The sequence below is a fragment of the Gambusia affinis genome, linkage group LG17 (genome assembly GCF_019740435.1).
Source record: "Gambusia affinis linkage group LG17, SWU_Gaff_1.0, whole genome shotgun sequence".
In the NCBI taxonomy this organism is placed as follows: Eukaryota; Metazoa; Chordata; class Actinopteri; order Cyprinodontiformes; family Poeciliidae; genus Gambusia; species Gambusia affinis.
This window is the reverse complement of record NC_057884.1, coordinates 20,569,555-20,592,305: the sequence shown is the minus strand read 5'-3', so window position 1 is coordinate 20,592,305 and position 22,751 is coordinate 20,569,555. Positions and strand designations below refer to the sequence as shown.

Below are 22,751 nucleotides of genomic sequence, written 5' to 3'. Positions count from 1 at the left end.
GTTAATACCAAATTTCAAACTTTAATATCATAATTTTGACTTTAACTTCACAATTCCGACTTTAATTTTAGAATTTTGACATAAAGATTTGAGATTTTTTTTTCTACAGTGGCAATAATTATCTTCTGTAAAACAAACAAAACCTGCACAGACGTGTTTCTGTAAAGTCTTACTTAATTCGCTTTTCAAAAAAATAAAACTAAACCGCGCGTGCGCTCTCTGCATGTGGGTCACGCGAAACCGCATTACACACAGTTCAGCCCTTCACCAGCAGCGATGGGAAAACAAACTTTAACTGCGCGACAGAGATAAGAATCAGCCGTTATCCGTGTGAAAACTCGAGCGGCGTGTCGGCTGTCGGGATTAGGATGATTTTCAGAAACTGTCCCGGTTCGGTGCTGCTCGAAAAGCAACAGCATTGAGGCGCAGAGCCGCTCGGAGTTGCGGGATTAGTTCGCTCGCAGCCTGACAGCGGAGGCTGACTGCGGTGGGATGGGCTGTGAGGTGTTCAAGATGGCGGCGCCCTGTGGAGTGAATCTTCTCTAACAGGTAAACAGCTCCACTTATTTGCGAATAATGCGGTTTGATATCAGCGGGTTCCAGCTCAGATGTTGCGTTGGGTTCAAACCGAACCGATCTGGCCGAATCGAGGTCGAATCGAGCCGGAATGACACGGGGAATAAATGTTGCTCGGAGTGTGGGTCGCTGGTCCCAGCTAACGTTAGCTGTCGGCGCTGGGTTGACTTGTGTTTTTTTCCCCACTGGACAGACCTGGTGATGGATAGACTTGATGTTTCAGAGATTACATCTTGATTTTATCGCTGGTATTTATTTAATTTTTCTGAAATCGCTGCTCGACGTGTCACGGAAAAGAAATGTTCGTGTTTTAGAAGCGGGTAAAGTAAAGCCAAGCCTGCCCATTGTTCTCTGCGAGTTGTTTACGACAAGCAGCAGCAGCAGCAGCCAGTGGTCAGTCTTCATGCAGCAGCTGCTCCTCTGCCTTTCTGACTGAACCATGTTGCATTTAATTCATCTCAATGCTTGGCTTTACCTTAAACATGCAACCATGTAGCATTAAGTATTCACGGGTTTTTTTGTTGTTGGTTTCTTCGAGTTAAACCCATCAGGGTGTTTTTGCGAGGGCCTGCAAAAGAATCCCAAATTCAGTGCGTCAATTCATTTCAGCAATTATTTTTAAGGGAGGGAAAAATGCTGTGAACTTGTATGATTCAAGTGTCGTCTGTAGCAGTCAGTGTTGCAACTAATCTAAAGACATTTCTGACTGAAGATTTTCTGTATGACAGTCTTAGGACATGCTAACAACTCAGTATCACAGCAGAGACAGTATTTCACGGTAACATGACCTGGATGACATCATCAGCTGTTAGAAAGCTCTGCTAATCCACCTCATTTGCTTTTGCTTCTCCTCTTTAAATGTCTATTTGGTTTTATGGTTGTTAGTTTGAACTTGCTCTTTCTGCTCTACATCCATGATGTCTCCTTTTCAAGTCCTCTGGGATTTTTGGGTCGTAGTTCAGGCATGATTAGAGCTTATGAGATGCTATTCAGCAACCCCCAGTTGTAAAAATCGGTACCTAGTTTCCACAGTTACGCATCATAACCTCTGTCTGAAGGCAAGAAAGTAGGAGCAAAAATACATCCCTGCTCCAACAAGCTAAACGTTTTCAGCTCCTCTGATCACAATAACGGCAAATTAATTCAAGTCCAACTTCTCTTAGATGAAAACAAAACTTTAATTTCTGAAAAATATTTAACACTGGAACTGGAAAACATTTTAAATACATGAAATAAATAAACAAACAAACCAAAACATGGATTATGGATTCTCTGTCAAAATTGTTTCAAAAATTATTAATTATGTAAAACTGAAATGTTTTAGACGGTGGACTGTGAAACCACTTATTCCTCATTCATGAAGAAGACTTGAAGATATTTTAACTCTTCTGGAAAAGACTCAATATCCTGGTTTAGTATTTAATTAAATCTCCTTCAGTTGAATAAATAGCTGAGAGAACAAACTGGGCAAATAACACAGGCAGAAAGGTTCATTCGAATTCCCAAACAAAGTTATTCATCTTCTTCCTGAGTGTCCATTGAGCAGTTTGACGGCTTGTTGGGGCCACTGAAGTCAGAAAGAAACCTCAACATGTTTAGATTAATCTCAAAAAATTTCTAGAAAAAAAAACAAGGAAATATTTGAGTTCCAAAAGTGAAAAAATTGGTAAGAAAATCTCCAGAATTTTGAGATTAATCTCAGAAATGTCCTAAAAAACACAAGAGAATTTCTGAGTCCAAAAGTTGTTGGAAAAATAACCCGAATAGCCAGAAAGTTTTTCCCAAATTTTTCTGAAATTCAAAAGTTGAACATTTGTGTGAGAACTCAGTAATGTTGAGATTAATCTTGGAAATATTAAAGAAAAAACAAAAAAAAATTCTGAGTACAAAAGTTGGAAATGTGTTAGAAAACATTTCGAATTTTTAAGAAAAAAATAAACATGGACATTTTTGAGTTTCAAAAGTCAGAACTTTACGACTTTTGGAAATTTTCAGAGTTTCAGGAGTTTCCATTTTTTTAATTTTGAAGCGCATAAATGTCACTTTATTTTAGAAATTTCAGTTTCAGCGTTATTTGGCGGAAATGTACTCTTTTTTTAAAATTTCTGTCTACAATAACCCCAATTCGCCGCCGTCTGCAGCGCCTCGCGTCTCCCACTCAGACAGTTATGGTTCCCAGGGCCTCCCTGGTCGCGGCGGCGCTGCATAAAGCGTCTTTGTGATGCGGAGCATTCCCCAGCTGCCTGAGATCACATTGAACGTTGCTCATGTTCGTCTCTGCTCTCCTCACCCGGACGTCCAGCCACATGAGTCAGCAGTCGATTGAAACAGAGGGACGATTGAGCTGCGGACGCTTCGCCGCATCAGAAACGAGCGCTGAGCTGATTGGTCATGGAAGAAGCGCAGCTACGTTTGAGGAAACTTTCAGTTGGTGGTCATGTTTTAGCAGCTTTCTCTGCTCAGACGTTTGAAGTGAGATCTGAAGAGCCGATGAGATCGGTTTGTGCTGAATCATTGTTCAAGGTTGGTGAATAAGCTGCCTGCCATTAATCAGCTGCCCATCAGGATTACACTGTAAATCTGCTGCCGACGGAATATCTAATCTTTTTTGATATTGGAAAACATTCAGGTTGTTAATTTTGACCTACAGTTTCATTTTCTCTTTATTTTCTCTAAATGAGGCTGATGAAAGTTGGTGCCTCAGGAAAAGAAACCAAACTAAAGGCCTGGATTTATTTTATTAATCTAATCAAAGCAGTTTTTATCTGCCAAATTATCAATCAATACCTCCTGTTTTTTGCAATTCTGCAATTTTTGACGCACATCTGTGAATTTATTGCAAATTTTCTACAAAAACGCTCGGAAGCATTTGTTCAAAGTGACTCTAACTCCCACCTGCAGGTGGCAGTATTTCTTACTTCTACTACTCTGCTGCCCCAGCCTGACTTGATATAAAGTTACTGTCTGGAGACTAAATAAGTCACATTTACCGTCTAAAATATGACAAAATTTCTTATAAATGTTTCCAAACTAGCTACACAAATTCAGTGAAATTCTAAGGAAAAAAATCCTGGAGGCACTGATTACTGTGATCAATCCATCAATGACAGGAAATAATTTCAAAATGTAACTAAAAAAATCAAATTAAATTTTCAAAACCCAAAAATTCGATTAATCAACAAAATCGATCAGGATTAAGGCCAAAAAGACTAGTAGGGTTAACCATAATTAATCAAAATTTTTTGCATCTTAAAATGCTTTTGTATTAAATTTTGTATTTCTGATTTTAGAAAATAACATTTGTCTCTAAATATATTTTTCCCAAAACTCCTCAAATTGCATAGAGTGCTGTGTTATCGCATTTAAAATGTTTTTCTTATTTAAAAAAAATAAATTATTCTATAGAAAAGGTTTAAGAAGTTAAATGAGAAATCTGCAGAATGTGCCAAATAAAAAAAAATTATTGTTGGAACAATTGATTACTAAATTAATTGTTAGTTGTAGCTGCTGTCTGCAGAATTGTCTCGGATTTTAATGAGAATGACCCAGAGACGTTCTGGACCTGTTCCTGACTCTGGGCTTCGGTTCTGACCCGCCAGCGGTGCCTGGAGACTGTATTGGTGGGCGGGCCCCAGGAGTCCTCCAGGCAAGCCGGGACTGACACTGTGAGAGAAACGCGGCCTCCACCTCCAGCACTGCCACCATGGCCAGGGAGCAGCCCAACGTCGGGGACCTCCTCCCGCTCCTGGAGACCTCCGACCTCCAGCAGCTGGAAGAGATCCGGAGCCTCATCAACGAGCAGCTCAGCACCGGTGGGTCCATCCGGCTCCGTCGACCTGAGCAGAAGTAAACAAACGAGCCGGTTAAAAATGCTGCTTCCCTTCCAGAGCGAGGCTCCATGCTGCTGAACGCGTTGGTGGACTACTTCCTGGAAACCAACTCCACCCAGGCCCTGCATATCCTGTCCTCCGTCAGAGAGCCGCACGACAAGGTGAGAGTCCGGTCTGACCCGACTCTGGTTCGTTTGTAATTAGCTGTGATACTGGCTGTTGCTCTCCTTTATTCCTTTAAGCATAAAAAACATCAGTTTTTTACTATCTTTTCTTGTTGTAAACACATCCAACCGTTTTTCTGCCGCCCAGCACCTTCTGGACAAGATGAACGACTGTATGGCCAAACCAGCTTGCCGGCTGCCCACCCTCATGCTGCTCGGCCACGTGGTCCGAAAGCAGCCGTCCTGGATCCACAAGATGGCCCGCTACCCTCTGCTGCTCTCACTGCTGAAATGCCTCAAGGTAAGCCGCCATGTTGGCACAAAGCAGCAGGGAGAGATGGTTTGGTTTGTTACTGATGATCAAGATTCTCATGGAGTTTTTGGTGGCAGTGAGAACCAGAACCCGTCTCCCTGTCACTCTGATTTAAATACGAAGGTCAGGCCTTCAAAATGGAGAGTCCTGCTTCTAGAAGACAAATTTAGGAAAGTCAGTTTGTTAGCAAAGCAGGGAGTTGGATGGATGGACGGATGGATCCAAACATCATCCATCCATTCAATCATGGACGGATGATGTTTGGATGGATGGATGAGTGAACTAATGGTTGGGTTGATGGATGGATGGTTGGATGTTTGGTTGATTGGATGGATGAATGAGTGAACTGATGGTTGGATGGATGGTTGATTGGATGGATGGATGGTTGGATGAACTGCTTCCTGTCTCTGTCTTTCCTCCTTTAAACCATTTTAATTTGTTTCGTTAATTATCCAGATTTGTTGCTTGTATAAAATTTCTCAAGTTTAGCTCATAGGAACAGAAAATGGCGTCCTCTCGGTCCAGAATCAGACCAAAGTGTTGATCGGATCCCAGATCCTCCTTCTGCCTGGATCCTGAATATTTTCTCCATCACCTCCATGTTTTCCCTGCAGACGGACACAGACGTAGTGGTGCTGATAACCGGAGTTCTGGTGCTCATCACTCTGCTTCCCATGATCCCTCAAGCCGGGAAGCAGCACCTCTGGGAGTATTTTGACATCTTCGGCCGCCTGGCATCGTGGAACCTCAAGAACCCAGGTAGGACAGGAGTCTTCTGGTAGCTCTGTGTTTGTTCAGCTAACCATCCCGCTAACCGTCTCCTCCCATCCAGGCCACGTTTCCGAGGTCTACCTGATCCACCTCCACGCCTCCGTCTACTCCCTCTTCCACAGGCTCTATGGAATGTATCCATGCAACTTCGTCTCCTACCTGCGCTCCCACTACAGCATGAAGGAGAACATGGAGACCTTCGAGGAGGTGGTGAAGGTGAGCTCATGACCCATGTTGCTGAAATGTGGAAAAGTGTAGCCAAAATTCACATTTTTGCATGAAGGACGTATAAACTCTGTGTGAATGACAAGGTTCTGATGACTGGCAGGTGGTGCATGCAACACATGTAGGCTACATGTCAGTCTTAGCTAGTGGATAAAAGCTATATTAGCTAAGCTAATGTTGGGAGTTCTTCCGTAAATGTTACTGATAATTATCTTAGTATTACACAGAGGTGGGCAGAGTACTCAGGTAGTTGTAATGTCCTTATATTGTTTGTAAGTTAGGTAGGAACAAGGTGAGAGCTAGTTCTAAGCTTATGGCTTATTTATTGTTGTCATAGCAACTCCATAGCAACTGCCATGGCAGTTTGTTACGGATACCTGCCAAGATGGCTGTTGGCGACAAAGTTTCTGGAAGTGAGACTTTGCATAAAAACTATGAATATAATGGCGCAAATCAGCAGACACTGCCCGTCACCTAGCAACCAAAGCTGAGCTCCAGCAGGTTCGGTTAGCTGGTTTTACCGCCGTACAATGGCTGCTGGAAAAGACAAGTGTTTTGTTGTTGACCTAACATCCAGAAACCACTTGCTGCATTCTGGTTGGTTGTGCAGGAGGCTCTACTAATGCTTTTTAAACATGTGAGATCGTACAGTTGCGCATCTGTTTGCAGCCATTTTCAGGCACGAGTGTAAATGTTGAATTGGGGGCGTGGCCAACAGCAGCCTATTTAAATTTAAAGTGACAGGAAGCCCTAAAACAAATAAAATCTCTCTTATCTAAGACTTATGATTTCATAATCAAGCATGACAGGTCAGCGTTAATAATTGTGTGAAACCCTTTCAGCCAATGCTTGAACATGTTCGTATACATCCTGAGTTGGTGACGGGAACCAAGGACCACGAGCTCGACCCCACCAGGTGAACCCATCCTGCTCCTCCTGGATAAAATCCTTCTTTAGTTTTATTCGTTTCTCTCTTCCTGATGGCTCCCTGCTTTCTTTCCAGGTGGAAAAAGTATGAAATCCATGATATCGTCATTGAATGTGCCAAAGTGTCCATAGACCCAAAAGAGGCGTCCTATGAGGAGGGCTACGCCACCATGCCTGAGAACTTTTACCCACAAGCTCACCTGCGGGCGCAGGACTCCACGTCGAGCCCCTACACAGACCTGCACAGCAGCTACGGTGAGGAAACGCAGAGACGCGTTTTAATGCTGAATTTATCTCATATTTCTGTTTATTTCGTTGCCAAAAGTCAAGATGTACGTTTTCTCTCAAAGTATTCACAGCCTTGTTTAGAAATTTTTGATGTATTAGGACTAGGATTGAAACGATGAATCACAATTGATTGTTTATTGAAATAATCATCAGCTAATGATCGATTAATTGTTAACTGGAGTACACAGACTGAAAACAATGTAACTTACTGAAAAAATAACATTCAGAGCAGCAATGAAGCCAAAAGTGTATAAAAATAAACCACATTTAGTACGCAAGATAAAAACTTCTTTACATGTAAAACTTAGCTTCAAAGTTTCAACTCTCCTTTAAGTCTAAGATTAGTTTCAGGCTGAGATTTGATCCCTCATTTTGTCAGCAGTAACTTTGCAGTTGCTACGTTTATTTTTACGTTGGTCGCCATGTTTGTTCTCGACAGGAAGTTCCTCTTCGACGCCGTTCTCGACTCCGCGGCAGCCGCTGCCCCCGCCCCTGTCCCTGCCGCCCCTCTCAGGGACTCAGTCCTCCTCGTCCTACCGCAGCCCGCAGACCTCCAGACGGCAGGTAAGATCATCCATCAGCTGGTTTAGGGCTGGACGACTAATCGATTTTATTGTTGGAAAATCTCCTATTTATTTGGGCTTTCAACTCTGCGATGAAATGTTTGGGCCAGGCGAAGATTTTACATTTTTTAATTCAGAGAATACAGTTATAGAAGAAGAAAAAGGTCAAAGTAATGCGAAAGGAAAGTGTTAAGACCAGAATAAAGTATTAAGTCATTATTTTATGAGAACTCCAACGTGAAAAATATAAAAATATTAAGTAAGGAATGTTGAACATTGGTGATGGTGTCGCTGTTATGAATTTCATCACCAGAAGTTGGAAACAATCTCAATAACTGACCCTTTAATAAAATAACTTTTTTCTCACTTGAAAAAATTGGGAGATTTTATTTTTTCCAAATTTCCTAGTTTTATTGTTTGTTTTTTTGTTGTTGTTTTGTTTTTAATATCCTAAATAAATTTGAAGAGACTTTGGGCCACTTAAAAAAAAAAAAAAATTCTGATTTTAATTTCAGAATTCTGACTTTTTTTCCTCAAAATTCTGACTATTTTCTTTATAAATGATTTTAAGATTTGAGCCGCTGGGAAAAAAAAATAAGATTTTTTTTCTCAGAAATGTGACTTTTCTCAAAATTCAAATGTATTTATTTTTGATTCTTAAAAGTCTGACTTTTTTCTAAAAATTCAGATTTTAATCTCAGGATTCCAACTTTGCTCAAAATTATAACTTTTTTTCTCAAACGTCTGACGCTTTTCCCCTCAGAATTCTGGTTTTAATTTCAAAATTTGGACTTTGTTTTCAGAATTCTGATTTTGATCTTAAAATTCTGACTTTTTTTCTCATAAAATTGAAGCCAGGATTTTGAGAAAATGTCCAAATTTCTTTCTATTTTTTTCTTTCCCTTGTTTTTTATTTATTTTTTTTTCTCTGTGGTCCTAATAGTCCTCTGTTTGTTTGTGTTTGTGCAGAACTCAAACAGTGAACTGAACTCTTCCTGTGGGGGGAAGGACCCCCTGTGGAGCCCCTCCTCTCTGTGCGGCATGGCCACGCCCCCTTCCTCCAGGGGCATGTCGCCCAACCTGGAGCTCTCCCACAGTGCCTCACACCTTCCCAGCCGCTTCCACTGCACGTCAGGTACAGAACGAACGCCGCGCCGCAGCGCTCCGCCGTGTTCAACGGCGCGGCTGAATTCGTTTGTTTCCGTTTCGCTCTGAGCAGGAGGAAAAGGAACGCCGGCCTCCAGCACTCCAGCCACCTCATCCCCACCTCCCTCTCTGTCAGATGACTTCCCTGTAATCTCCTTGCCAGCCAACACGGTCCAGTCCAGTCCGCCGAGAAAAGTATGAAAACTCCCCGCCTGTTTTATTAATGGCTCTGTGGAACAAAAACGCAGGCATGGCCAGACGTTTGACAGACATAAAAATGTTTTTGGAGCTTTAAAATGTGACCATAACTGCACTTCAGTTGTTGAAAACTTTGTATTTTACAGTTTTGTTGCCCAGATGGAAACAAATTGTACATATATTTGTGCAAAAATCCACATTTAAAGAACAATAATTGAATTTTTTTTTTTAGGATCGTCGACCAGGAGAAACCAGTAAGCCTGGACTGGTGAGACAGGAGCAAGTCAGAGAGATGGAGAAGAGTGTAGAGGGAGCTGCAAACAGAGGTTAGTCACGTTGACGGTGAACCAGATCCCATAAATAAATAAAACACAGTTAACACTTCCAATCAGGCCAGGATACAAGGAAGACACTGATAACTTCTCTGTTCCAATAAATTTCTGAAAATGTGAGCAGCTTTTATTGAACTCTTGGGCTACCTTAGCTTAGCTCAGTTTATTTTTACCTTAGTGTGTCATATCTTAGCTTAGCTTATTTTTACCATGGTTTATTTTGTTTTAGCGTAGCTTATCTTTACCTTATTGTGTTATATCTTATCTAAGCTAATCTTGGTTTAGCAGCCTAACTTTTGCTAACTTAACAAAGCTAACCTAGGGTGACTAGGTTAACTTAGGTAAGTTAAGCTAAGCTAAGTTAGCTTAGTTAATGTAGCTTTGCTTAGTCTTACCTTAGCTTACCTTATTTGTTGCTTATTATAACTTATTTCACCTTATCTTATCTTTACCTTTTTGTGTTGTATCATAGCTTATTTTAGCTTAGCTTGTTTCACCTTAGCTCATTTTTGGTTTATCTTAACTTACCTTGACTTAGCTTAGCTCATTTCTTGCTTAGTTTAGCTTTGTTTTTACCTTACCTTATCTAAAATGACCCACAGAATCTGTGAAATCTTTTCTGTTTTCTGTAAGCGTACTCTTCAGACATCAGCCGTCTTTAAACATTTGGTTTTTTTCTCATCAGACGCAGGAAGTGCAGCGAATGTCCCCATGACGCTGACGGAGCTGTCGGTTTTCGTGACGAAGGAGCTGGACCTTCAGCTGAGAACGGAGAAGGAGAGAGAAGAAGGTCAGTTTGTGATGCAAAACAATGCGACCATGAAAAATCATGCAAAGTTGCATTAAAAGGGATTTTATTTACAGAGTTACACTTCATCACCACGGCCAAAAACATTAAAAAAACTTGCGGTCATGTCAGTTTTATGCACATCCCTTCACATAAAATACAAACACTAACTTTTTGCTAATAAATAGTGGCTTGTTTTAAGTCAATAATCCCCTATGATTAATTTTAAAAAGTTCTATTTCCATTGGCAGGTTATCTGACTTGTAACAAGACATTTTTCCTTGTTATTAGTGAAATAATCTTACTGGAATAGTACTTCTTAAATTAATGTTAAGGAATTATTGACTTAATACAAGCTAATATATATATATATAGCAAAAAAGTTACTTATAAATTAGCTTGGTCTTATTTCAAGTGCTCCAAGATAATATGCCCTACAAACTAAACTAAAAACACTTGGTAGGATTTAGTTTTTGCAGTGCTGGTGTGAAAACTTTTTATCAAGATAAAGGAGCTTGTTTCAAGTCAATTTTGATGAAAAAGTACAATTAGACTTGTATCATGGGAAAAATGTCTTGTTATAATGGAACTGGAACTGGGTTGCTAGGTAACGAGCTGGGCGTGGCTGGGGTTGCTAGGTAACAGCGCAGTGGAACATTCTACCAGTGGAACCAGAACCTTTTCATCATTATTGACTTTAAAAAAGCTTATACATCGTGTTGTTACTTATAAGTTAGTGTTATTTGAAGTGTACTAAGATATTTACAGTAGAAACAACTTAAAAATAAATGCTAAAGTTCCTGTGGTGTGTAATTGATTAATCAGATTAATAATGAATTTCTTTGTGTTTCTGCTGCAGCTGCCATCACAGAGGAGCTGATGAAACTCACTGAAGACAAGCAGGAGCTGCCGGGGCTGAGAGGCTACGACTCTCCTTTCTTCCACACCACTGAGACTCTGACGGGCCGCCAGACGCAGAACCCGACCTCCTCCACCAACGCCCACCCGGGCGGCCCCATCAGAGAGCCGCGCTACGCCGCATCCACTCCGGACAGAGCCGAGAACGCCTCAGGCGGCGGCGCTGGCGACAGAGCAGCAGCGTCAGATCGGTCCGCCGTGGATCGGTTCTGGTCCTTCACCCCCATCGACCACCACCTGCTTCGGAGCCCCTCTGCCCCCGACGACGACTCCTCCAAGTTTGAGATGTTCTCCCCGAGCCCGTGTGGCAAAGCGCCGGTTCCGTACGAGTCGCTGTTCGCGCTGGCCCTGCCCAGGGCCGCCTCGCTGTTCGTGGGCCAGAAGACGTCAGAGGCCGTCCACAAGGTGGCGATGGAGAGGCTGCTGCAGCGCGAGGAGGGCCTGGAAGACGGGGAGGAGGAGGGCGTGGTGTCGGCTTCGCCACTGGAGGTGTTGGACCGCCTTGTTCAGCAGGGGAGTGACGCACACGACAAAGTCCTGAAGAGGTGATGCCCAAGTTTCATGTTTAGGTTCTGGTGGGCCGAGTTGGTAATGAATCAGTTTAACCTCATGATGATTTAAAACAAACGCCTTTATCGTTTCTCTCTTTCTACCAAAAACTGGATGATAAATCCTTCAGTCTGGTACTTTGGTCTCACAGTAATTTATTTGTTGTTTTGTTTATTTATTTTGGATATTTAAAATGTCAACATGACATTCTGGTTTTAAATGTTCATAACTATTTAAAGCTTATTTATCTGCGCCTGATGACGACGTGTCCAAGTTTGAGATGTTCTCCCTGAACCCGCCGGCAAAGCGCCGGTTCCCTACGAGTCGCTGTTCGACTTGTACGGAGTCGAACAGGGACTCGTACTTGTTCTTGTATTGTTCAATGTTTTTTTATTGTATTACTCTAAAATGTTCTCAAAACAAAAATATTATTGTTTATCATGACAGATCTACTTCCAGAATCCACATTCAGTGGTAAACACATCACTAAAACAACTTATAGAAATAAAAACAGAAAATAAAGACTTGGAAAACAACAGAATACATTAAAACATAATTAACTTTAGTATAACAGAACTTACATTTCTTTCAGTTCATGAAAATATTGTTTTATCTGTTCTTTAATGTTTTTACTATCATCAGTTGATATAAACTTTTCAGAGTTATATATTATGGAGCAACACATTTTTTTCCTTTACATTAGTTCTAACTTTTTTAATAAGATAAAAATGTGAATTTTGACTAAACAATATATATTGAAATAAAATTACAGGTTTTATGTTATAAACAATAATTCTGAAAAAAATGGTGACATATTTGCTCCATAAAAAAATAGAAAATTAAATTTTTTCTCCTGTTGGCAGAAAACTTCAAAAACAGAAAATCTTACCAATTATTTTTGGTCCAGTTTCTGGTGTGTTTATTTATTTTGTCAATGAACTTGTTTTGGTTTTGTCTTTTCCGTTCACAGATTACCTTTGCCAAGTAAGTCAGCTGACTGGACTCACTTTGGAGGTAAGGAGCTGCAAAAGGTGAACATTGTTAACAATGAACAAAAAGAAACAAATATGAAGTGAATAAACCAGCAAGTAGTTCAGCAGATTCAAAATGTTTCTGGAATTAAATCTTTTGTCAATCTGGTCATGTTGAGAGCACAGAGATGTGTTGAAATTTTCTGGTTGGACATCTTTTTCTTCCTTCCACTCAACTTTTGATTCATATTTTTGTCTTTAACAGTCAGCTATTGTGAACTGCATTCGCATTAACCATAAAGTTATGAAAATTTTACTTGCAAAAATACATTTGGACACCATTTAAAAAAAAAATGCATTTTTGATGTAGGATGGTTGTATCAAAATATTTTTTATTTTTTTGCAAAAGTGCAACGAAAAAAAACAACTGGATGTTACTACTGGAGGAAATGACAAAAAAGAAGGCAGGAAGTAGTTGATGGGCATGTTTTTTAATGACTTATTGCGCATGTGTCAAACTGGAGGCCTGGGGGCTAAATCTGGCCGCCGTAGCTGTTTGTGTGGCCCTCTAGACTCCAGACCATAAAATCAACATATCCCAGGATTTTATGGTACTAATGCTTAACTAAGTTTATTGAAAATTTTCCTCAAAAATGTAAAAACGTTGGGTTTAAGTGATGCTTACTTTAGGAGTCAGTTATTTCTTACTTCTACGACAAAAAGTCACATGTAACGTTAAATGTAAATATTGCAAAATTACTTGCAAATATTTCTAAATTAGTTCCATAAAATCTGTGATTTTGATTGCAAAACAATCATAAAAACAGTTGTGAAATTCTGGAGGGACTGATCAGTGTGGACAGATGTTCAATGTCATTGATAAAACACAGAGACAGCTATTTATTGGTATTTTATCAATACATTCTGGCACAACTGGCTCTTTAAGAGCATTCATGAACTTAATTTGGCCCAAGACGAAAGTGAGTTTGACATCTCTGACTTATTGCGTGAACAAACTTACTCACATGTGATTTCAATTGCATTTCTTGCAATTGTGTTTTTTCGACATTAGCGCAATATTGACAAGTTTGGGCAATTTTTAATGGAAACGCCGTTACTGACGGCAAGCATACATCACTCAAAATGTTTTACTTCTTGAAATAAATCATTTAAAGTTTTTCTGCTTGAAGCAAACAAAAAAAATGAGGATTTTTATGAGATATTCAGTTAAACTTAAAGTAAAAGTTGAGTTTTTCTCGGCTCTGCAGTCAGTGAGTTATCAGAGGAGCGCCAGTGATGTGTCACATGCTCTGAGACATGAGTGGTATGTTAAAGTGTTGCCCAGCTGAACAGGGACTTTTCTCTTTTCAGCTCAGGCTGATCAAAACAAAGTTCCCACAGTTCGCATGAATCCCTCCACCTCCGAAATGGAAAAGCCGACCACTTAGAGATGACTCGGCTTCTGTTGTTTGGATGCCAGACCACAAGAATCTCATTTTCTCCAGCTGCACCCTACAACATAAAACTCTAATTAATCTTCTGGAATTGAATAAACCTCCCTGGTTTTCCTGATGGAAGTCATGTCATTTCTATTGAACCGAGTGTTTCAGGACTCGCTGAGCCTTAAGGATGTATTCCTACTGGGGCTGGAACGATTAATCGTGATTAGTTGAATATTGAAATAATATTAAACTAATTTAGCATACGATTAATCGTTAACTGGCGGATACAGACTCAAAATAGGTCATTTGCTAAAAAAAACATACGTTTAGTGAGATTTTCTTTCTTTAGGTTGTGTAGAACAAGAATAAGGTTAAACGGTTAATTTGATTAATCGTGAATAATCGATCATTGAAGTAATTGTCAACTAATTTATCAACTGATTAATAATTAACTGGAGTTAATGAGAAGCAGGCCTGCTGGTGAGAAACAAGATCAGGAGTTACCGAGCAGAAGTATTTGCCCTGAAACAATTAATCACATTAATCGCGATTAATTGATTATTAAAATAATTGTCAACTAATTTAATAAACGATTATTTGTTAACTGGAGGATCCAGAGTCAAAAAAGGCCATTTGCTGTAATAAAGCCGCATTTATATTTACTTTTTATGCTTAGCCAGATTTGATTTCTTTAAGTTGTGTAGAATTCGGATAGATCTAAAACAATTAATCAAATTAATTGTGATTAATCGATTATTGAAATAATTGTTCACTGTTTTTGTACATGTTTAATTGTTAATTGGACTATACAGAATCGAAAAAGGCCATTTGCTTTGAAAAACTTCATATTTTTCATATTTAGTTGTTTAGAATAACTTAAAGAATCATGATTAATAATCAATTAATCGGGATTAATCAATTATTGCAATAATTGTCAACTAATTTAGTGACCAATAAAATGTTAACTGGAGCATACAGACTCCTAAAATGGCCATTTGGTTAAAAAAAAGAAAACCTTTATATTTAGTTTTTATGTTGGTGTCAGGCTAAAACTTTTATTATTTTTCTAGAATGAAGTTGTATGACAAAAAAGCTCAAATAATAATAAAATATTAGTTTTACTAGAAAAAAGTCGGAATATTTAGAGAATTGAGTAATTTTTGAGAAGTCCAACCCAAAAAATAACAAAAAATCTCAATAACACTGGAAGCTGGAAGATGTTATTCTGGTAAAAATGTGTCTTTATTCTACAAATATTATCCCAAAACTTGTTTTAGGCAGAGAAAAGTCACTTTTTCAAAATTTTGTTTTTTTTTAGTAAAGAAGGTGATTAAAAGTGAAAATCAGAGTTGTAAGTTTTGTTCTCCTCCTGTCAGGCTCGGCTCCTCTGGACGAGCTCCACACGCTGCGCAGCCAGCTGCTGCTGCTGCACAACCAGCTGCTGTACGAGCGCTACAAGAGGGAGCAGCACGCCGTCCGCAACCGCCGGCTCCTCCGACGCATCATCAACGCCACGGCGCTGGAGGAGCAGAACAACGCAATGGCAAGTTTCAACTCTTTACTACTTCCTACCTGCTTTCCAAGAAACAGGCAGATGCTAAGCTAAGGGCTAGCAGGTGTTTATCTATCTTCCATATAGGTTTTAATGTATCTTTTTGTCTTTTGTCATATGAATAATGCCACTGAAAACAAACTCTAAATGATTCTGACTTTTTAAAATTTGAATTCTGTATCAATCAATATGCAAAGATCCAAATAAATAGCCAAACATTCTAATGTGTCTATCAGTTATGATGACAGTTCATGAAATTAATCATGCAGCTGTTTATTCTTTGTAGACCTGCATTTTATCCAGACTGAAGGTCTGTCCCAAAATCATCGGGTAGAGTTCAGTTTTAAGACTAGACTTGCTCAATGGTGCGTACATATTTAAACTATTGATAGTGAGAGAAAAGTAGGAATTTTGAAGAAGAAAAGACGAATTCTGAGAAAAACTTACAAATTCTGAGAAGAAAGTAAAAAATTCTATTTAAAAATGTCAAAATTCTGAGGAAAAGTCGAAATTCCGAGAAAAAAAGTCTGAATTTTGAGTTAGTTGTAATTCTGAAACTGTTGTAATCTTTACAAAAAACTGTTGGAATTCTTAGAAAAAAGACGGAATTCTGAAACAGTTGGAATTTTTGAAAAAACTGTCGGAATTCTGACAGAAAAGTCGGAATTCTTATTTGAAAAAAAAATCTGAATTCTGAGATAAAGTCAGAATTTTCAGGAAAAAAAGAGACATTATTTTTAGCCAAGTTTACTAAATTGAGTTAAAAACGGACTTGGATGCAGCAAAAGCCTGTTTAGATGCAGTCCTATTTATTCTAAACATTTTGTTGTAAAAAGACAAATATTGTTGTAATTAATATTTTCCATCATATGAAAATTATGCAAATAATAATTTCAACCTAAAGAAAAATAAAATGTTTAATAAACAAATTTGCATCATTATTGAACTGCAGTTGTTGACCACAAAATTATCCCAAGGGGCACAAATGGCCCCCGCGCCAGACTTTGGGAACCCCTGATGTAGTTTATTGGCGTAGACGTTGAAACCCTGAGCATTGTGTGTGTGTGTGTGTGTGTGTGTGTGTGCGTCCTGTGTGTACGTGCGTCGTGTGTGTACGTGCGTCGTGTGCGTGTGCGTGTGTGTGTGCGTGTCCTGTGCGCAGAAGGCCCAGCTGAACCTGCAGAGCGTGGACATCGTGTCTCTGAGGGACAGCCTGCAGGTGGAGCAGCAGCGCTACCGGCAGCTGTGGGACGACCGCGAGACCGTGGTGACCCGCCTGCACAGCCAGATCCGGCAGCTGCAGCAGAGCCGCGACGACTACTACACCAAGAACCAGGAGCTGCAGGTCCGAAACGCTGAGATTGTACCAAACAGACTCCGTTCTCCCGTCTGGGTTTCTAACCGTTCTAACGGCTTCCACAGAGCAAGTTACAGGAGTGTCAGAAGAGGATGGACGACCTGGAGGCGGAGCTTCAGACGGCCAACAACAAAGTCGGCCACACCGGGCATCTGCTCAACCAGATGATGGTCAAGGTAGAGTCACATTCGGTCCATTTCTTTCACCGAATCGCTGATAAATACCAAGAAAAACAGAGAGAAGATGAGGTGAAGTCACAACGTTTTTCTGCTTTTATAGAGGCTTTTATAATCCCAGCATAGAAATGGGTTTAGTTTATACTGAACTGGCATGCTGGAGTTTATTTGAGCCATTGATGGACCAGTTTAGACTGGGGAAGTGGACTGGGTTCTGCATTAGAGCAACACAAACAGGTGAAACTTTTTCTGGTCTCAATAAAGTTGGAAAAACAAATGATTAGAAAAAGAATTAATTTCTATAAATTTCCACTCTTTAGTTACCCAAATGTTTCCATTCATTCATTTTTCATGCATTCATTCATTTCCTCTTTTTGTTGTCCAAACGTTAAAGCAGAGCATTGTGGGTAACGTAGTACTTCTTGACCACTATGTCTTGCGCTCTCTCCTCCTCCTTAAAGCCGACTTCGTCCTTATTTGTGTCCTAATCGGCTGTTTGTCCTTCCATGTCCCTGTTTGTCTCCTTCGTCCTTCAGCTGAGCAACAGCGAGAGCAGCCAGCAGCAGATGAGCTTCCTGAACAAGCAGCTGCTGCTGCTGGGGGAGGCGCATAAGCTGTCCATGCAGGACGCCCAGCAGCCAGGCATGAGCAACACAAAGGTACGACGGCCACAACAGGTGTGTGTGTGGGTGTGTGTGTGTGTGTGTGTGTGTGTGTCACACACAGAGAACTCTAGCAAAAGCATATCGTCTACCAATCGGAGTGAAGTAGTTAGATATATTTACCCAGATATCCTTTATTATTGTTCTTCATTAGTATAGATATAGATATGTTTTTAATAAATAGAGAAAATTAAACGTTGATACATTTTAGACATATTTTACCCTCATTTATACTAAATACGTAATTCTGAGGAAATGCCATAGTTTTGAAGAAAGCAGCAATTTTGAGAAAAACTTGGAATTCTGAGGAAAAAAAATCTGAATTCTCTGAAAATTAAGAATTTCCGAGAAAATTCTGAGGAAAAGTTGAAATCGACAGAAAAAGTTGGAATTCTGATGGTAAAGTTAAAATTTTAAGGAAAAAAGTTGGATTCTAAAAGATTTAATGAGAAATTCAGAGAAATATTGTGAGGAAAAGTCAGATTTTTTTTAATTTTTATTTTTTTTACAGTGGCCCTAATCCAGGGGTGCCCAAAGTGGGTCCTCGAGGGCCGGCATCCTGCGTGTTTTAGTTCTCTCCATGGTGATTGTAACAATCTTTTGTGTTGTTCCTAGGCCTCTAATATCCCATCATTTGATGCAGGTGTGAAAGTCTGGAGAGAACTAAAACACGCCGCATGCAGGACCCACTTTGGGCACCACTGCCCTAATCCTCTACCGTAATATTTGGTCAAGTTTAATGAATTAAATTAAAACAAAATCGGCTTTTAAGTAAAAGTCTCTGTTCCGACGTAGATCTATTTATTAGAAAAGTTTTTCTGTAAAAAGACGAATATTATGTGTTGTAATTAACATTTTTTATTGTGAGAAAATTGTTTAAATAAAATTTTACTCTTAAGAAAAATAAAAAGTTCAACAAACAAATTTGTGTCATTTTTGAACTCCACTTGGGACCACAAAAAACGTCAGTGTAAGGTCCACAAATGGCCCACGCGCCACATGTTGTTCCTCTGAAGCAGCTGTTCCTGGTTGTTGCTAGGAGACGGAGATGCTGCGGATGTCCCACGTGAAGGAGGTGGACTCCCTGAGGCAGAGTCTGCTGGCCCAGAGCCAGAAGCTGGAGGCGGCGCAGCAGCGAGCGGCCGAGCTGGAGGCGCTCCTCTCCAAGAAGGAGCACCTCATCGCCGAGCAGAAGAAGTTCCTGGAGGACGTGAAATGCCAAGCCAGGTGAGCGTCCGCCTCTGGTCCGACGTCCTCTGTGACCCGTTTCCTTTCTGACCTCGTCTGTTTTGGGTTTGTTTTGTGTGCAGGGCGGAGCTGCAGGCGTCAGACTGCAGGTTCCAGGCTCAGAGGAGAGTCACCCAGCTGCTGCAGACTGAGCTGCTGCAGCTCTACAGTCGGGTGGAGATGGAGGCTCCGGCCGCCGCCGGCAGCAGTTCACCACCAGGGGGCAGAGCTGAGACACGCACGCATCCAGACTGCAGGTCAGAAAGGTTAAAAACAGAAAATTAATTCATCAATTAATACCTACATTAGTGATTTAATCGAACTCACAAACATCTTACCAGAAACCTGGATGAGTCAGTCTTTGGTTTTTGTTTTCTTTTTTCTCTTTGATTTTCTGTCTTTTTTGTCTTTCTTTTTCTGTTTTGTTTTATTTTTCATCACTTTCTTATTTCTCAGTATCTTATTCTTTCTATGTTTTAATTTTGTAGTTCTTTTCTTTCATTTGTTTCCTTTTTATGTCTTTTTTTGATTTTTCCATCTTGTTCCTTTTCCTCTTATTTTTCTCTCCATTCCATTTCTTTGTGTTTCTCTTTTTTATATCTTCCTTTATTCTTCATTTTCTGTCTTGTCTTTTGTTCTTTCGTCATTTGTTTTCTTTTTTCTTTCATAATTTCTTTCTTTCCTTCTTTTATATATTTTTATTCTTCTGTCTTTTTCTCTGCTTCTTTTAATATCTTTATATCCCTTTTTCTTTGTACCTTTCTTTGTTTCAATCAGTTTTGCTTCCTTTTACTTTCTGTTTTATATCTTTTGACATATTTTTCTGTCTCGTTCCTTCCACCTTTCTTTCTGTTGGTAAACTTCTCCCTCTCTTTTCGTTTTGCCCTCCAGCGGCGGCGCTGCAGGCGGTCTTCACGCCATCGAGCAGCCGAACAGCCCGTCGCCTCACGATTCCCCACGGGGGACGAATGGCAGCACTTTATCGCCGGGGCAACCGAAGGCGAGCAGCTCCTCCTTGCCCCCGGCCAGCTCCATGAATGGAGGCCAGGACCTGACGCCGCCCCTGCTGATGGAGCCGTCGGCGCCGTTCCCCCACGCCGCCCTGCCGGCCGCGGACGCCCCGCTCACCGTGGGCTCCTACCCCAGCGCCAAGAGCTTCCTGGGCATGAAGGCGCGCGAGCTTTTCCGCAACAAGAGCGAGAGCCAGTGCGACGACGAGCAGCCGCCGCCGCCACGCCTCGCCGGCCTCGCCCACGGCCTGAAGACCGAGCTGTGCGTGGAGCCCGGTCCGGCCGGCCCAGCTGCCGTCACTGTGCACGCCAAGGAGCCGCCGCCCGAGCCCAGACTGCGACCCCTCGGCCAGGGCAGCCCTCACAGAAAAGCCGGGCCTGGGCAGGCCGGCGGTAGGGGCCCCTCGGGGCACAGTTGCCCTCGGCAACAGCTAAAGATTATGGACTACAACGAAACGCATCACGAGCACAGTTAAAGTCAGAGAACTGAGAACGGAGTAAAGCTACAAATCAGCAGAAGAGTCACACGTCCGCAACTCTTTGGCATTCAGTGTTATTTGTCCTCTTAAGTGGACAACAGGATTTCCTGCTTCTCTTTTCCTTTTTTTGTTTTTTAAATCATTCCGATAAATTTTTTAAAATGAAACACGCAGAACATTTGAGTAATAACATGTAAAAACGTCTGTGAATGACTGAAAGCTACAGTATGCAACTTTTATCAAAAATATTTTTTACATATTTCTTAAAACTGTCATGTCATGGCAGTGTGTTATCAGACAGATAATGTGTGAAAAGATTCATTTCCTCCACTTCCTCCCTGGCCAAAAACAACCAATGAGAGCCAGGAGGAGGGGCTTAGCGCTGTCAATCAGTACTGTTAAATGTGCTAATGGTAAAGAAAATGGTCATCTGTGGCTATGCTAACCAGCCTGAGCATTCACAACATGTTATGCTAGCTGCGGTGTTTTAGAGAGCAAAGTAGGTATGAGCAGCACCAGGCAAGACCTGCAGCGCTAAGACCTGCTTCTTGGCTCTGATTGGTTGTTTCTGGTTAGCATTGGAAGCTAGAAAGGGAGCTACATTTTTTTTCACAGATTATCCACTTAATACTAAACTGTCACGACATAGTGACAGTTTTTTGCAAATATGTAAAAAAATACATACCTTTATAGCGTTACAGCTGAAACTTTTAAGGAATTCCCAAACTTCCTTGAAGAAAGCTCAGGTTGGTTCTAGATTTTTTTGAAATTTGGATTATGAAGTAAGACAAAAAAAAAATCTGAAATGAAATCTTTCAATAGTTTTTAAAATTATTTCCGACTCTACAAGAGTCCTGGCTGAAGGTTTTCCAGATGTTGACTCTTCTGGCTTTGTTGGAAAATGTAGGAGTATTAATAATCTGAAACATTTCCGTGCTAGCTTTAATGTTCAGGAAGAAAATGTTGCCAAAACATCCTGAGGAAAGCAGGCTGAATGTACAAACTCAACATCCCACTTCTCCTGGATTCCGTTGTTTTGTTTTGATACACAGTGTACTAACTGGTTCATAGCATTTCTATATCCCATGTAAACAATAACGGCGATTCCAAACATCTGGCCCAATGGGTTTCCTGCATTTCTTAGTTTTTATTTCATTTTCTGGAACTGATCATGAAAAGCCTGTTGTCCACTGGGAACTCCTGCTGTCATTTCCTTCTGCCTCGCTATCTGGAGCATGTTTAACAAACCTCTTTAAATGCCAACTGTAGAAAGGACAGGAAACCACCAACAGGAGGTACAATCAGCACAAACACACGACAACCAGGACTCCGAGCGGAGCCGGAGCATCTGGGTCAAAACGGCAAATAAAAGGAAGTTCATAAAGCAGTGGCTTGTGTTTAACTGTGAACAATAAAGATCGTCTTCAATGTTTTGCACTACAACTTAGTGTTTGTTTTCTTTATTGGGTCTAACGTTAGCTACTAAACTTGTCGGAGATGTCGCCATTAAAAGGAGATATTGAAACCACAAACCGCGGATTGTTCCGCTGACAATTTGAGCCGACATTTTTTTTTTTTTTCAATGATCCAAAAGTGTTTGTCACTGATTGGCTGGCTGCTGAGACGCCTCTCTTTCGAGAATCCTGATTGGTCAAGGCACCAGAAGCGATAAAAAGGTTGTTTAGCTAGCTCACGCGGGGTAAGCTACATTTCTTAACATTTCGGAATATTTTCGAAAGTTTTATTGTGTTCTCGAAGTTTTCCGGAGTGTTATGATGATTCCTAATACTTTTCCAATAATTACTGTCGTCTTATTATATTTTTCTGAGCGGTAAAACTATTGTGGTAAAAATATCTTCCGTTTTTCAAAAACAGTCAATATTGTAGCAAAACTTACAATAAAAATACAAGCACTTTTATTGGCAATGATACATATATACAGAAATATTTAAATACTTAAAAAAAAATTAATTTGTGTTACGCTTTAGAGCGGAAGTGGCTGATTTGATTAATCAGGAATAATCAATGGATAAATTATACAGCAACAAAATAACCTGAAACGTTTTTTAACAATAATTTGCTGATATTTGAAGATAATATCACTTAATTACTTTGTGGCATTTTAGGCTGATTTGAATGGAAACACAGGCAGCTGGGTTTGGATATTAGCTCATTTTTCTCCAGTAGCTGTGATATTTATATTCGTCTTAATCTTAATTTCAGTTGAGTATTCGTCACTTTAGCTGAATTAGGAAGCTTAATATTCCTTAAATGTAGGAGCATAGTCA

At 40.4% G+C, this 22,751-nt stretch overlaps 1 protein-coding gene across 1 annotated transcript; it reads left to right on the top strand.

Annotated features, from left to right (window-relative positions):
• The first annotated feature begins 235 nt into the window (after positions 1–235).
• tsc1b (TSC complex subunit 1b) lies at positions 236–21,903 on the top strand. The gene is made up of 22 exons (XM_044144193.1): positions 236–549; positions 4,176–4,388; positions 4,464–4,567; positions 4,719–4,871; positions 5,498–5,642; positions 5,716–5,870; positions 6,722–6,795; positions 6,883–7,061; positions 7,534–7,658; positions 8,627–8,792; positions 8,877–8,998; positions 9,234–9,327; positions 10,019–10,123; positions 10,980–11,583; positions 12,558–12,601; positions 15,377–15,543; positions 16,715–16,897; positions 16,975–17,085; positions 17,622–17,744; positions 18,787–18,974; positions 19,058–19,231; positions 19,866–21,903. Exons 2-22 carry the CDS (start codon positions 4,280–4,282, stop codon positions 20,458–20,460), a joined length of 3,720 nt encoding a protein of 1,239 aa, XP_044000128.1. The 5' UTR covers positions 236–549; positions 4,176–4,279; the 3' UTR covers positions 20,461–21,903.
• Positions 21,904–22,751: the final 848 nt, after the last annotated feature.

Bases quoted from the DNA above. Each gene is read 5' to 3' on its own strand.
- tsc1b (XM_044144193.1), top strand. From the start codon at position 4,280: ATGGCCAGGGAGCAGCCCAACGTCGGGGACCTCCTCCCGCTCCTGGAG. The intron at 7,659-8,626 runs GTAAGATCATCC...GTGTTTGTGCAG, and splicing joins CGCAGACCTCCAGACGGCAG to AACTCAAACAGTGAACTGAA. The intron at 16,898-16,974 runs GTCCGAAACGCT...CGGCTTCCACAG, and splicing joins CCAAGAACCAGGAGCTGCAG to AGCAAGTTACAGGAGTGTCA.